Source organism: Diceros bicornis, chromosome 17 (genome assembly GCF_020826845.1).
Source record: "Diceros bicornis minor isolate mBicDic1 chromosome 17, mDicBic1.mat.cur, whole genome shotgun sequence".
Lineage (NCBI taxonomy): Eukaryota > Metazoa > Chordata > Mammalia > Perissodactyla > Rhinocerotidae > Diceros > Diceros bicornis.
This window is the reverse complement of record NC_080756.1, coordinates 39,873,775-39,888,793: the sequence shown is the minus strand read 5'-3', so window position 1 is coordinate 39,888,793 and position 15,019 is coordinate 39,873,775. Positions and strand designations below refer to the sequence as shown.

Genomic DNA, 15,019 nt, shown 5'->3' with positions numbered 1-15,019 from the left:
GAGGGCATGAAAGAAATGGTCACTTGATCTGTAATTGAGTCAAGAGAGGCCAGGCTTCAAATGTAAAGTGGGCACTGAGAATGTCAGAAGGAATAACAGGGAGCCACCAAAGCCACGGAATCAAGGGGCTATGAGAGCAGAAGTGCATTTCTAGGAGTTTAATCCCATGACAGTAAGTAGGATGGGTTAGAACAGAAAAAATTAGCGAAGATGGGACTTAAATACAATGATTTTTTGAGGTCTAGAAGAAAAAAAGGAGTTTGTGTCAGATAAACTTCTAAGTAAATTAATTGGATTCATTTCTGCAGACTCCTGCATCTGCGATCCATCTCCAGCCACACTGAATCTACACCTCTGGCTTCTCCACATGCTATTCTTTTAGCCTTGAACACTCTCCCTATGCCTCTTCTCTTCATTTATGTAATTCACACTCATCCCCTGAGATTCAGTTCAAGCTTCAGTTATTTCATTAACACTTTATTCCAATCTTAGTTCTAACCTCCAACCCTCTGGGATCCCAAAACATCCTGGGATATCTCTATCATAAAATGTATTATACTTGTCATAATTCTCCAGTAGAATGTGAATCTGATGGCCTATATCCCTAGGACCCGAAAGTGTATGACACTAAATCCATGAATGAGGCAAGACTATCCACTGAGGATAAGCACAACAAAGTTAGTAGTTTTAACAAGAGCAGAACAGCTACAATGAGAATAGAACAGTTCAAGAGTATAATACATGGTCTGCAAAGGAAACAAAGGGCCCTCGGAAAATGAAATAGCATGGCTCTGTAATTCCCACATTTACTACAGTCCAATCATTTTTCTCTAACAATAATGATCACCACAAGCACAAGAGAATTATCCATGTAATAGCTGGCAGTAAGAATTATCCAAGAATAGAAGGTGGGAAAAGAAGATAGCAGAAAGTCAAACAATTTCTAGATGATGTCTATTATAAACTTTTGAAGGAGCTGAAAGTAGGGTTCAAGGATGGCAGACAGCAAGTAAAGTCAGAACCCAAGTAAGAAACTAGGAAAACTCTTTGTTAAGATAAGGATCAAGGGGCCTGCCCGATGGCATAGCAGTTAAGTTTGCATGCTCTGCTTCAGCGGCCCAGGGTTCGCCGGTTTGGATCCTGGGCGTGGACCCATGCACCGCTCATCAAGCCACACTGAGGCAGCGTTCCACATAGAGCAACAAGAAGGATGTACAACTATGACATACAACTATCTACTGGAGCTTTGGGGAGGAAAAAAAGGAAAAAAGGAGGAAGATCAGCAACAGATGTTGGCTCAGGGCCAATCTTCCTCAAAATTAAAAAAAGATAAGGGTCAAAACAAAGTAATTGTAAATAAGCAAATGGGATGGGTAGAAAAATATTAAGTTGTGCTCCAAGAGTGAAATTTTGTAGTTCCAAATTTTTAAAGAGGAACAGTTGCAAGCAATAATGAAGTCCAAAACATGATTAAAAGTCAAGTGAGGATAGAGGACTTGAGAATGAAAGTACAACGCCAGGCTGTTAGAAGGGAGATGATCATGTTTAACTGGAGGAGATGGCACAGAAGTCATTAAGAAAGGCAGAAGAATGTTTTGGAGGGTGAACTGTGGAATGGCATGGACTTTAAAGGAGGAGAGGTTGTTCAAATGAAAGGCAGGAAAAGAAAGAATTGAGAACTAAGAGTATGAAGTCCCTTCCTAATTTGGCAGTTATGAAGGATGACTTGTTGGCAGGAGAAAGTTAAGTTACAATTAGTAAAGAAAGGCAGAAAGAGTTTACAGACAAACTAAAGACACATGGCAGTTCATTTACAGATCAAGGGTTCCAAAGATCCGAAAGGAAGGAGTCAGCAGAGTCAGTATTATATTCTCACTTAATCTCTCAATAAGCTTAATTGATAGGTGGTTATTATCTCCATTTCAAGGTATAAATGGAGGCTCAGAGAAGTAGACCAGCTTTCCGAAGGTTTCACAGCAATTAAGTGGCAAAAATGGCATATAAATCTCAGTTTGATGTACTCTAAAACCCACGCTCCTGGACCGGTGGTAAAGTGGACCACTTTTTCTTTTCCCTATATTCGCATAAAGCTTTTCCTTTTTCAGTTGACAATCTGTAAATCTGTACAGCATCTAGAAAATCAAGTTGTTATCATTTACCAGATGCTAGTTGATTCACTGTAGCCCACTACAGCATGACAGCCTAAAGCTTTAGCATGCGACTTTATTTCTTGTCTGATTTCTGCCCACCACGCATCTCGAGTTTCTGGTTCATCTGAAAAATAAATTTTAAATCAGTTCACTACTCAATAGCACATTATCTATATGAGCAAGAAATGTTTAAAATAAACATACTCTGGAAGGCAAAGAAGTACTGTTCTACAACAAACTTGAAAACTTCACATCTTTAAAATGCTACTTCTCAAAAAGCTTATTAACATTTTAATTTAATGCTACTTCTCAAAAAGTTTAACATTTTAAACTTGATTGCTAGAAAATAAATCACCTAGTTCTATTTGCTCTATTACTTTAAGGGACATCAATAGGGATGTATTTTATTAGATACAACTTAAAATGTAGACCCCGAGTTTCCAGATTCTATCTTAAACTGAGAGGATATCCTATGTCTCACTTCACTGAGTGAACACTTTATGACTCATATTCACAAACTTAATTTAAGTTCTGATTTCATTTCCTGCTATCTCTTTTTTATAACCCACTATATTCTGGGTTCTTTCCAAGGCAAATATTTGCTGATGTTAAAAAAGAGAAAGCCATCTGTAGCCATCCTTCTAAAAAAAATGTGGGTCCTAAAGCAAAATGACAAGAAATAAAGGGACTAACCAATTCAAATAAAGAAAGTAAATACATTTAAAAGATTAATACAAATATTTTGGTTAATGTATACAAGGACAAATTTCAGATAGAACACTATAACTCCATGTATGGCTCTGTAATTAAGAAAATGTCTTAGAATCACAGAATTGTATTTTACTACCATAGAGGAGTCCAGTAGTGCTTGTAATGGAGCATTATAAATGGAGCATCTGTCACACATACTTCCTAATCACTTGCATTTAGCTGCAAACTACTGGTGAACAGCAGCTGCAAATTACAGTAACTTTTTATGTGCAAAGATGTTAAAAACAGAAACAGTCTATAATCAGCATATCTTAATTTGTTTCTTTTTGCGGCCAATTCCATTTGGGAACAATTTGAGATAAAAAAACAAAAAACTTAACTCTAAGTAGGGTGCTAAGCTCTTATTGTAAATTTTCCACATAAAAGGCAATATTAAAACTGAAAATCAAACAATCCAAAAACTTCCTTTTTTGAATTTCAGTATATATCCACTTTCAAAATATGTTTTCCAAAATAAGTAGAATAAGTAGAATTATACTCACTAGTAAAATACTGAAGACAGCAAAATAAAGACAAGTTAAAAGGCTTGTTATAGCTCACATTCCTATGATGTAATTTTGTTTCCTCCACAGGGAGGAGATCAGCAAAAGGGAGAAATGAGGAGGAGATAAAAGCCAGAACTACAAATGACGCCAGCCAGTTCTTGAATTAAGTTTTGGATCCAAGACAGAGCTACCCTAAAGCTTTCTTTCAGAAGAAAAGAAAGAAATGCAGACTCCAGGAAACTGAGGAAAAGATCAAAGTACGAGATAAAAAAGAAGAGAAATAGAAAAGACTACAATATGTTGTTAGCAATCAATATTATGAATTAAGAAATGTGTGAGACAATTAAGTGGCCCTATTTTGCACATACTCTTATGTTAAAGAATTTATTCATATTCCTAACTGAAATGTAGACATTAACAGCACAAATACACTTTCAAATCCATTCTCTCTTTTAAGACATACATGTTTCCAGACCAATTTGGATATCTATTTAATATCATCCTTTCCTAACAGGGAATTTTATACCATAAAACAAACTATTATTTAAGTAGATGCTCAATCTATCAAATTATTTATGATTCTTTGAAAAGAGATATCAAAAATAATTAATAGAAATATATATCAGTCTAGAAAATACTTTCCTGAAAAACTGTATAAAATAAAAAGTCTAACTTTTCTTAAATGCACTAGTAAAACCTGCTATTTACTTTTTAAACCATTCTGGAAGTTTAAAATATTATTTGCTAAAGCAAATAATTGTATACTATGTTTTTATAAAAATAGATTTTCTCACATTAGTTTTACCTACATCTGTGCCACAAGTAATACATGGTAGCTTTTCTGTTTTAAAATGAATTTTACAGGAAGTAATCCATAACATTGTTTTTTAAGTTAATAAAAAATGGAGGAAGCTACTTAAGCTCAAGATATATTTATTTAGAAATGGCCAGCATGTCTAAATGGAAAGGTATGTAATAATAATTACTAGGAGATACATGTAACCACATAGAATACAAAGTTTATTTACATCAAACTTACCTTGGTGTAACACATAAAATAATCAGATAATTAAACCAAACACTATGAAAGAGTAAGTGGCTGATTTAAAAAAAAACAAAGCAAAAAGCTGAATGCAGCGCAAGTGGAGCATTCATATTCTTCTGGCAAGTTCACAAGCAGCCTATATTTTGACACACGAGCCACACAACTGCACATGGGGATGCCATCGTTGTATTTAATAAAGTATTCACAAGTTTAATAGAGCTAAAGAGTTACATAACATGGCAGCTAAGGAAGCAAATGGCATATATCCACACTCTGAGGAATTTCTTAAATTTGGTTTTTGGCTAAAGCAAAAGCTCAAAGAACAAAGGGTTTTGCAAAGCAGATTCAGCAGACAGGAGCCAGAAACAGTGGATATTTTGGCGCATGCTTGGATCAGGTGACAGTACAGACTGAAAACTATGGCAGCTCACTGAAATGGTTACAGAAAGTAATGGCCCTAGATCTAGGTGAAAGCAAGGCAAGCATACAGTAGGGAGCACTTGATCACAAACTAGTAATTGGATTAACAATAATCATCTACAACTGTAAGCACGAAGCCAAAGGATGAATTTTTTGGCTATTAAATTTAGGGGTTGTTTAGTTAAGATTAACAATTTATTTAATATTAAAGAAAAATTAAATTTGTCTTCAAAGCCTATATTATACTTATTCCAGAGATGAGCCAGAGAATATTCCAGTAGTAATTATGATTCAGCTTAACTCATTACAAATGAAAATTCAGAAATATCACAGTATTTAATCGCTATAATGGAATTTTTAAAGCTTAAAAACTGCTAACTACATCTTATAGGAAACACACTAGTGAATTTGAATTATTTTATTCATCCTACAAAAGTCAAAATTGAGGATCTACCACACTTATATAAAAGGCAAAACAAAAAGTCTAGCTTAAAAATTTATGGCAACTGTACATGCCATAAATGAAACTGGGTACCATTTAGTCATTTGAAGGCTATACAGCTGAGATGTGAGGGTGGCAATTAATAAACATTTCAGAGACGTCAAAAAAAAAAAATATCTTCACTTTAAATACCATGCTCCTCCCAATGATCTATAGAATTATTTATAATTATAAAAAGATATCATTTCAGGAGATATTACAATTTATTTATTATACAAATTATATTTCATATATATTACACAAATTATATATATTATACAATCATATTTCAGACTATTTTATGTTTTTCTTCTATGGGTCAAAACTCTTCAGAGATAATATCACAAATCTTTTTTTTTTATTTATTTATTTTTTTAATTTATTTTTTCCCCCCAAAGCCCCAGTAGATAGTTGTATGTTATAGTTGCACATCCTTCTAGTGGCTGTACGTGGGATGCGGCCTCAGCATGGCCGGAGAAGCGGTGCGTCAGTGCACACCCAGGATCCGAACCCGGACCGCCAGCAGCGGAGCGCATGCACTTAACCGCTAAGCCACGGAGCCGACCCCTCACAAATCTTTTAATAAATCCTTTTACCTATAGGCATGAACTGAGCTCTGTATCAGTACGCCACTGATGCCTCTTTTAGGGGTAATATCAGCACACTTGGGTTGACATCACAATTAATTCATTTTACTACTGTTACTTTTCTAGAGCATGGCCATAGCTTGATATCTTGCCATCTTTCTAGCATTTTATTTTGTTTCTGAAGTGCATGTGAAACTAGTAAAGATTCCTAAAACGACAGTAATAGTTTATATCTCGGAAAGTAAAGAAGTGAACAATTCAACATAATACGCTTTTATAAAACTTAATCCCTTTGAGATTTTAGGCAATCACACACTTGTAACTAAGAAACAGTGACTACCTGAAGTGTTAAATTTAGTTCTATTTTTAAATAGCTCTGGGAGAGAATAACTCTGCCCTTGAGAATCTTTAAATCTGTGAAAGAAAAAAAAGAAATGAACAGTTATCCAATCTAATTTTTAAATGAACAAGAGGAGAGAAAGTTTTAAGTAGGCTCAAATAAAGGTTTTTAATACAATAACAGTCTATCTTGTTAATGGACAGCATAAAAAGCTACATTCTCAAATACCAACCCCAAACAACCTTTTGAAGAAGATAAATTTCCCCCAATGAAATAGAAATCAGAGAGTTCAGGTTCAAGGGAGTATACAACCTCAAATTGGGTGGGGATTCAGTACCAGACTAGGAAGAAGAGTTGCATTACAGAGGAAGTGATATGCAAATTCAGAGCAAACATCAAGACATAGTAATTTGGGATGTTAGGATGGTAGCTGGCATATAATCCATGTTGGACCAAACTGGAGTATTCACTATTTGTAAAAAAAAAAAAAAAAAAAAAAAAAGTGAGACATGCAATCCACTCCCTATTTGTGAAATTTTACTCTTTAAATATATATATAATATAACTGAAGACCAGTCATATTACAGAGAGAAAATTATATATTACACTTACATGTTACATTATAATAACGTAATGAATATCTAGTTACATTTCATATATATATACAAATGTGAAATTTCACAATTAAGGAGATTACATATCTGACTTTTTTTTTAAGATAGTAAAGAATAGATCATAATGAATATCCAGTTACACTATACATAGAGAGAAAATTATGTTATATTTACATGTAATATTTTATATAAAGAAAAGCTCACATATCATACGTGCTACATTTACGCCTTCCTCAATTCTATATATCTACTTCCTGAAAACCTTATTAAAATACTGAAAACCAAAAACTGCTTAAGTACTTTAGGCTTAGTTTTGCACATCTCCTCATGAGTATCTCTCAGATGTAGTAAAAAGAAGAACTGCTGAGATCATCAGTAGAATTCAAGTTCCAAGGAAGCCTATCTCCATTTAACTAATACACACACACAGCAAAATAGTATAAGCTATAGTCTAGACTGGATATGTAAACAGGTGTCTGCCTGGCTGACCAGTGGCGTTCCCAGTCCCCAACACTGTGCTCAGCACAAGGCAGGCACTCCACGAACATCCACTGATAAAAGGTTTTTACTTAAAACTGAAAAAACAGAAACTTGGATGTTCAGATTGATATGTATATTCTATAAATATTTCTTTACACATCAGCTAACTCACATTTTGTTAAAATTAAATATTTTTATAGTAATAATTATACTTATTTTTATAGGTTTTAACTATTAATTTTTGCCCCCAAAATAAGGTGAATTTTCTAAATGACTGTAATTCTGATGACTAACAAAAAAGAATAACATTTTCTAAATTCAGACCACTAATCTAAAGCTTGGTTTATCATTAGCAAAAGTTTATTATAAGATTGAGAAAATCTTAAGTATAAATATGCCCTAAAATCTACAATCTGTCTAAAACACAAAAAAAAACTTTTTAAAATACTCTCGAAATCAAAAGAAAAGGTACCCAGTTTTAAACAACCTGTTTTACTAACTCAGGACTTAAAACATTCACGCCTAAAAATATTGTCTAAGTTTGGAAGCTATTTCAAACTACTACTTTTCAAACCACATTATATAACTACTGTATAGTTCCCCTCGCCACTTCCTGAAAAAAATATCTAAGCTGACAACCATCCTATACAAAGAAAGAATAACAAATTTTCCTCAACTACACTGAGACTATTACTAATTAAAAAATTATATGTGTGAGCTATTGAGAAATACTTTTAGTGGTAAACTCAGGGGGAAAAAAAGATCATAGCCATTTGAGAAACAACGAGCTAGGATTATTAAAATTTACTCTTAAAATATTTTTTACAATTCAACTTTTAAATAGACGTGAGTTTCCAAAAGACAGGACTCAATTGCTCACTGGGATTTCAGACTTGTAGATATGTGGAATAATCATGATCTTTTTCTCTCTCTAAGCTGAAAGTTGCCAAGAGCCTGTTTCACTCACCACATTCTAGTAATTACCAAGTCCTGCTGATTTTACATTCTAAATATTTTGTAAATTTATGGTTAAGAGTGTAAGCCCTGAAGCCACAGTAGAAAGATTCAAATTTGGCTCAGTCACTTTCTATTCACCTTGAGAAAATTGCTGTTTCATTTTGCTCACCTACAAAATAGGAACAGTGCCTACCTCTGAGTTGTGTTCTGAGGATTAAATGACCTACTACCATACAGCACTTAGAAAAGCGCCTGGCACATAGAGTGCTCTATAAACTTGAGCTCTCCTATCACCACCAAATCCTAGGTCACTTATACGGCCAGGACTACTGCAGTCTCCTAACCAGTCTCCCTGTCTCTAGTCTTACTGCCTTTGAATCCATTCTCCATCCTATAGTCAATGATCTAATGCAAATGTGACAATGGGCTACCTGTCTTATTCCTATGCACCCTCTGTGCCTGCCAAGTCACACACAATATTTGAAACACTGCATCCATCTTCCTAGCAGCAAGATTCATCTTGTCTTTCATAAAGTCTGTTACAAGGCCTGAAACCTAAGAAGATAAGAAAAGGTAATAATTTTTAAATAAATTCTCAGATATTGAGTTCCCTTCTTCCTGCTCTATAAAAATATTCTCTATCACTGTAGTTAACACATACTAAGACAGCAAAACAGGAGAAAAGGGGACAGGAAAAAAAAGCTAAACTAACCAAGACATTTTGTAGTCAAAGGCAAACAACTTAAGTATGAAGTAACTGGCTAGGATATTGTTTTACAAGTGCTAGAAGTTTCAGAACTACATTCAAAGGATGTATTAATATGGCTCCAAATACACAGCCTGAAATATAAATCCTACACATCCTTCAAAATGTAGCTCAAGAATTACCACCTCTATAAGCGTCCCTGCCACATAGAGTTAACCAAGCCTTCCTCTTTAACTCTGTGTCTTGTATCACACCATCCCACACAGCAAACCATTTACATATTTTTCTATCCTCTCAGAATATGAGCTTTGTGAAAACAGAGGGACTGGCATCTTTGCACACTTATTATCCAGCAAACTGCATGGCACAAAATAAATTCTAATAAACACATGAAATATCGTATTTCATGAAATATTATTGTGATATAAAATGTTTTTCTACCTTTACACACTTAATGTTTCTGAAATAAGAATGTCTAATAATTAATAAGTATATTTAATATGGTAACGTTTCTTGCTCTTTTCTCTTGGAAGGCTACTATTAAATTGATGATACATCATATAATACATAGTGTCAGAGAATCTAGGAAATACAGTATGGATGAATAATTTCTAGCGTTCATAAACACTAATATCAACAATTATTTTTCTTACTGATGTGGTCAATTATTGATTTTTCCATGATAATACAGGACAGCAATGGCTCAATATTCCCTAATTACAGAGAAGATACATAAATGATTTGAATATATTTACCAAATATATCACATTTTTTTCAGAATTATCAGTTATTTTTCCTAAACTAATATCAAAATCAGCCTGATTTCTGAATATGTACCAACTATTACCAGAAAGATTCTAATACCTCAGTGAAAAGCATACAACTATGAGAATATTAAACTGAAAGTGTCATCTTTTATGTTCTTTTAATATTCTGTAACTTACATCCACCTTTTTTTTTCATACATTTACTACCTGACTTTATTTTAAATGATGGCAAGATACACTGCTTCCTCAACCATGTTTCTCTTTGCCAAATTCTGTGATTCTGCTTACATGGACAAAGTCTTGACTATGTCTATAAGATTTAATTTTTGCCTTGTCCACTTTCCAAGACTGTTCTATCATCTAACACACATCTCACTCTAAACATCTTCGCCCTCACAAGGTTTCAACTCCTTCAAGTATTAATGATCAATCTGCCCTCAAGGTCCTTTTCTTATATAATTAGACTTTTCTCTTCCCTCTACACTAATCTGCCTATGTTTTAAAAATATATTCTTATGTTCATTAAATGAATCCAGCAGGGTATTTTCAATTTCTCACTAAAAACAAAGTATAAAGCATTACATTAAAAATGATTAATTTTAATACTAATCAATGTGATACATGCTAGCAAAAACTTGGATAGGAAATAGAGGTGGATTTCCTTAAAGATTTGCCAATTGATGTCAGTCTAAATCTGCAAAGGTTGGGCCTGACGAGAGTGTTTACTAGACTGAATTCAGATAAATCTGCATGATGAACGTGAGTTACTTCATAGTCAAACGTGCATTAGTTACATCAGAACTTACATCCTAGACTCCTAAGAACAAAAAAAGTTTATAATATTGAAAAGATTATGAGATATTATCTAAAATGCTGAGCCTCTTGGTGTTTCTGTTTTTGTTTTGTTGTAAACAGATAAACTTTCTGACACAAAGAACTGAAAAAGTTCTTTAGGCAAAATACCAGCTTCTAATACTAAATCAATATGGTTCTATTATTTAATTCAATTCTAAAATATAAATAATGTAAAAATTTAAACATTTATATTATTAAGAGAATACGCTTTTACCAGAAAAGAAAAATTGGCTTAGACTCTAAACCACATCATCAGCTAAAAAGTTATCTTAGTTTCCTTAAAAGCTACAAACTACATCCATATGAAATTACTAAGAAAGAAAAATTATATTCTCACGTGGAAGGGGAAGGAGGAAAGCTTACGAAAACTGTTAATCTCCCAAAAATCTGCTTTTACTTACCAAATTTTGAAACACTTCTAGAACTGTAAACAAAAATGCTAACAGTTATACTTCTATAGTATTTACAGAACACTAAATATATTATATTCAAATCTAAATTGAAGTTTAAACGTACTTTAAGATTATCAACTAGTCATTTAATACTTATATTTAACAACTAATATTTCCTTAATCATAAAGCTAATGCCTATGTCATTTACTTGATATAAAAAAACTGTCCAAAACTATTTAAAATTATTGTTCTGAAAGTTAATAACCTAACAAAAGCCATTTGTAATTTATGGTATTTCTGTGGTTTTGATTAATTCACTTTAGTTAACACATTTTTATATTTGCATTTCCGTGGAAATTACAAGAATTATAAAATATGTATTGCAGAACGTCTCTGTATAGCTGAATTGACATTAAACCTATTTAATCTAGAAAATTTCTAAAAACTTCACTGAGCTGCCATAATTTCTGTCAGCATATGTAGTACTGAATGACCATTAAAATACCTGAATTGAAACTATTCCAGTCTAGCAGTTTGTAAGATCTTGTGTTACCCATAATTCCGACAAAGGCTGAGTTCAAAACAGCAAATTAGTAGATCAGTTTTAGGTGCAGAAGAGTAGGAAAAAAACAAAAAGCACTACAAACAAGAACACAATTGACAACACCACTGGACAGGAACTGGAAAGACACAGACAGCAGAGTTAATAAGAAGTAGAAATAGAAAGGAAAGGAGGAGCATGCTATCATAATCTAACATTAACTAAAGTCTATTATTTAAGATAAATTACCATGATTTTTAAAACCACCCCATTCTTTCCCTTGTTGTATGATCCTGTTAGCTTAATATTTAACAAAAAAGGAAGTTCTAAAACAAATAACTCCAAAATAATAATCCAGAGTTAGCAGGTGGTAGTGGTTTTAAAATTAGATGTTCTTCCTTCTACATTCAGTGTAAAATGAAAATTTCCCATATTCACTAGTCAAAAAATAGCTGCAGGATTCATTGAAAAGTGCAAATACAGCACTTTTAACATCAGCACACACATCTCAATCCATAAGTTTCTCTTAGCAGAGTTAACTCGGTGTCATAAAATCAATACATCATCATTATGGTAGATGCCAATCTAGAGTTTTGTTTTGTTTTAACGTTCAGCTTCTTTCAACAAATTAAAATTTTTTCATAAATAATTTTAAGGGGCTTGGAGATTAATAAAATGTCCTTAAAAGAAAATGTTCCCTTTTAATGCACAATACATACATAAAACAATCTCAAGAATATGATATTTATATCAAAATAATGTAATATTAGAACCTTTAGAATATATAAATTGATTTCTATTTAAGTGAAAATAAAACAAAACTAAAATATCACTTATATACCATTACAAGCATTTGTATGTATATGCCCATAAGCTTTTGGCAAATAGTCCATTAGTAACTGAGAATTTCTACATGTGAATTGAAAAAAATTCTGAAAGGGGAGAAAAGCAAGAGAATGGATGAGCTGGTAATTACAATACACAAAACGTATTCTGTAATAAGGATTCCTATTTTCTTCACTGGGCCCGGATTTTTACATTTCTTACACAGCTAGAATAAACTGGCAATATGATAAACCCCAAAAAGCAGTTTTTCTTTAAAAAGTAATGTGACTTTAAATACAGCTCTCTACCTAAACTTATTTAAGTAACCTTCGCTTGTTCTCCCAGACTCTACAGCTTACTCAGAGTACATGGAAGCAACAATAAAATCGAAATGTTTTCAGTAAACAGAAGACGTCATCAACAACTGAATATATTCTTGAAACCACTTCTGGAGCTATTATACCAGTGGGTGCCATCTATCAAAATATTTGAGCTAACGGTCCATAGAAACACAGGTATCTTGCCTTGGGTCACACAGTTAATGTCCGATATCTTAACACAGTATTTCCTTGCACTTTCCAAATAATTCAAGTTCCTAAACACAAAGACATGGAACTTGGCACAGCCTTCAAGGTCTCAATACATTAAACTGACATCAATCTAAATTTGTCTTTAACTACTGCAGAATATACAAATACTACATGAAGAAAGGATCTTAAATTGACCAGAAAAATGAAGAACAAGGAAAAAAAATAATAAACCAGAGAAGAAAAAGAGAAGACTGATGCATAAAAGATGTATTTGCTCAGCTTTAGTTAAATAATCCTAGCTAGTATTGCTTTTCTGAAATCTCATTCAGGGTCTAAAAAATTCCATTCCATTTTTCTGTAATTATTAACTCAAATGACATCAAACCACAGGGCATAGATTAAATTTAAAAAAAAATTTTTTTTAATGGTAATGTTCTGTATCCTCAAAATCACTACCTGCAATGTTTTGCATACAATAATTTCAAAGCATTTTACTCTTTTTATAGCTGTCAATCCAAGCTTCAGGAAGAGGTTATTGGAAATGACAATTTAAAATTTTCAAAACTACATATGCGTGTGTGTGTGTATATATATGTATATATGTATATATGCCAAATAGGAATACTAATATAACTTCAGGTTCAAGGTATGTCATGAACATAATAAGAGACTCAAGCAAGTTACTGGGCATGTAGTCAGTGAGAGATGCAAGAGCACATTCCATACGGAAAGTTCTTACTACACTTAGCACACTATTTTAGATTTAGAAAAGTCACCAAAGCATTTCTAATCCTGAAATTACTAGGACTTTGATGCCTTTCCTGTTTTACAATCATGGCCCCATGCTTTAAAGAAGTAAGCTACTATTCTTACTTGTTCACATATATAGAACACATAGCTACATAAAAGAAACCGAGGAACCAGAGACAGTAGTTACTTTTCTTTTTAAATTCTTTGATATTCTACACAATGTTTACAACTACGTTTTAAAAGAATACTTCTTTTAGGAATAAGGAAATTATGCAAATAATCTATAAACAGTTATTGCTAATGAAACGAATTAACTTATCTTAAATTAATGGCCACAATGGTCAAATTATAAAATTTGTTATCTTCCTGGGTCAAAGTAACATAAAAGTTACTTAAGGATCCTTTCAAGTAATACCTTGGCCAAAAATGAATCAAGATTTGTTTGTTTTATATAAAAAAGTGACTAAAATCTACTTCTACTCAGTCTATTTTTAATTAAGAATACTGCAAATATTTTAAAGCAACATGTGCCAGTTTATACTTTCTTTTTCATTTCCCTTTTCAGACAGATTTCGCTTAAAAAAACATTATGAAAATCAATTTTAATGATCGCAATTCAAGTAAATGAAACATGGAAAACAAACTTTTAAAGAACATACCGGGATTGTGGATACGATCCAAAAGCTTCACAGAGCGCGCACTAACAACACCCCCAACGTGCACAAGAAATCCAGGGGGAAACGCCGTCAAGGTAAAAAATGGAAATTCCTAGTAGAAAAAATGGGGGAAAAATACAACTGACCATGTGTAAAGTACAAAAAATACGGTTATAAAAAAGCTTGTCATAAGGAAATGAATTCTATCCCTTAACAATAGGCTACCAATTATACATTAGACACGCTCTGTAAGCAAAAGTTTCCTTGGGTGTTTAGAATTCTGAATCCATTTTGCCATATATATCATGTTATACAGAATCCAAACGCTCTTTTTATCAATTCTCAATGAGGAAAATGTTCTCCGAGTTCCAATTTGAGATATCTGAACACGCTCCTCTTTCCTCTCTCAAACTCCTACTCTGATGCAACTTCACAATGAGATGAGGGATCCCCCTGCCCCTCCACCCCATATCTAGTTCTTAGTGGGGAAGACTCCCCCTCACATACACACCCAATTCCAGGCTACTGGTAAAGACTCTGAAGGCCTGGGGCAAGAGAGCTAAAAGAATGTGGGACTGTGGGGGTGAGGGGGAGAGGATGAGCACTGTGGGCTAAGAGATACATAGAAAGGTAAAGCTAAGGGCAAATACCAAATTGAGGTGGATC

The 15,019-nt window shown here is 33.2% G+C and overlaps 1 protein-coding gene across 8 annotated transcripts in view; it reads right to left on the bottom strand.

Moving 5' to 3' along the window:
• The window catches only part of C2CD5 (C2 calcium dependent domain containing 5), an 89,415-nt gene that overhangs the window by 36,651 nt on the left and 37,745 nt on the right, over positions 1-15,019 (bottom strand). For all 8 annotated transcript variants that reach the window (XM_058558657.1, XM_058558652.1, XM_058558653.1 and 5 more), the window contains 2 exons: positions 14,357-14,465; positions 2,160-2,274 (listed from right to left, as the gene is read on the bottom strand). In XM_058558657.1, coding sequence (XP_058414640.1) covers positions 2,160-2,274; positions 14,357-14,465 — 224 coding nt within the window. The remainder of the gene's footprint in view (positions 1-2,159; positions 2,275-14,356; positions 14,466-15,019) is intronic.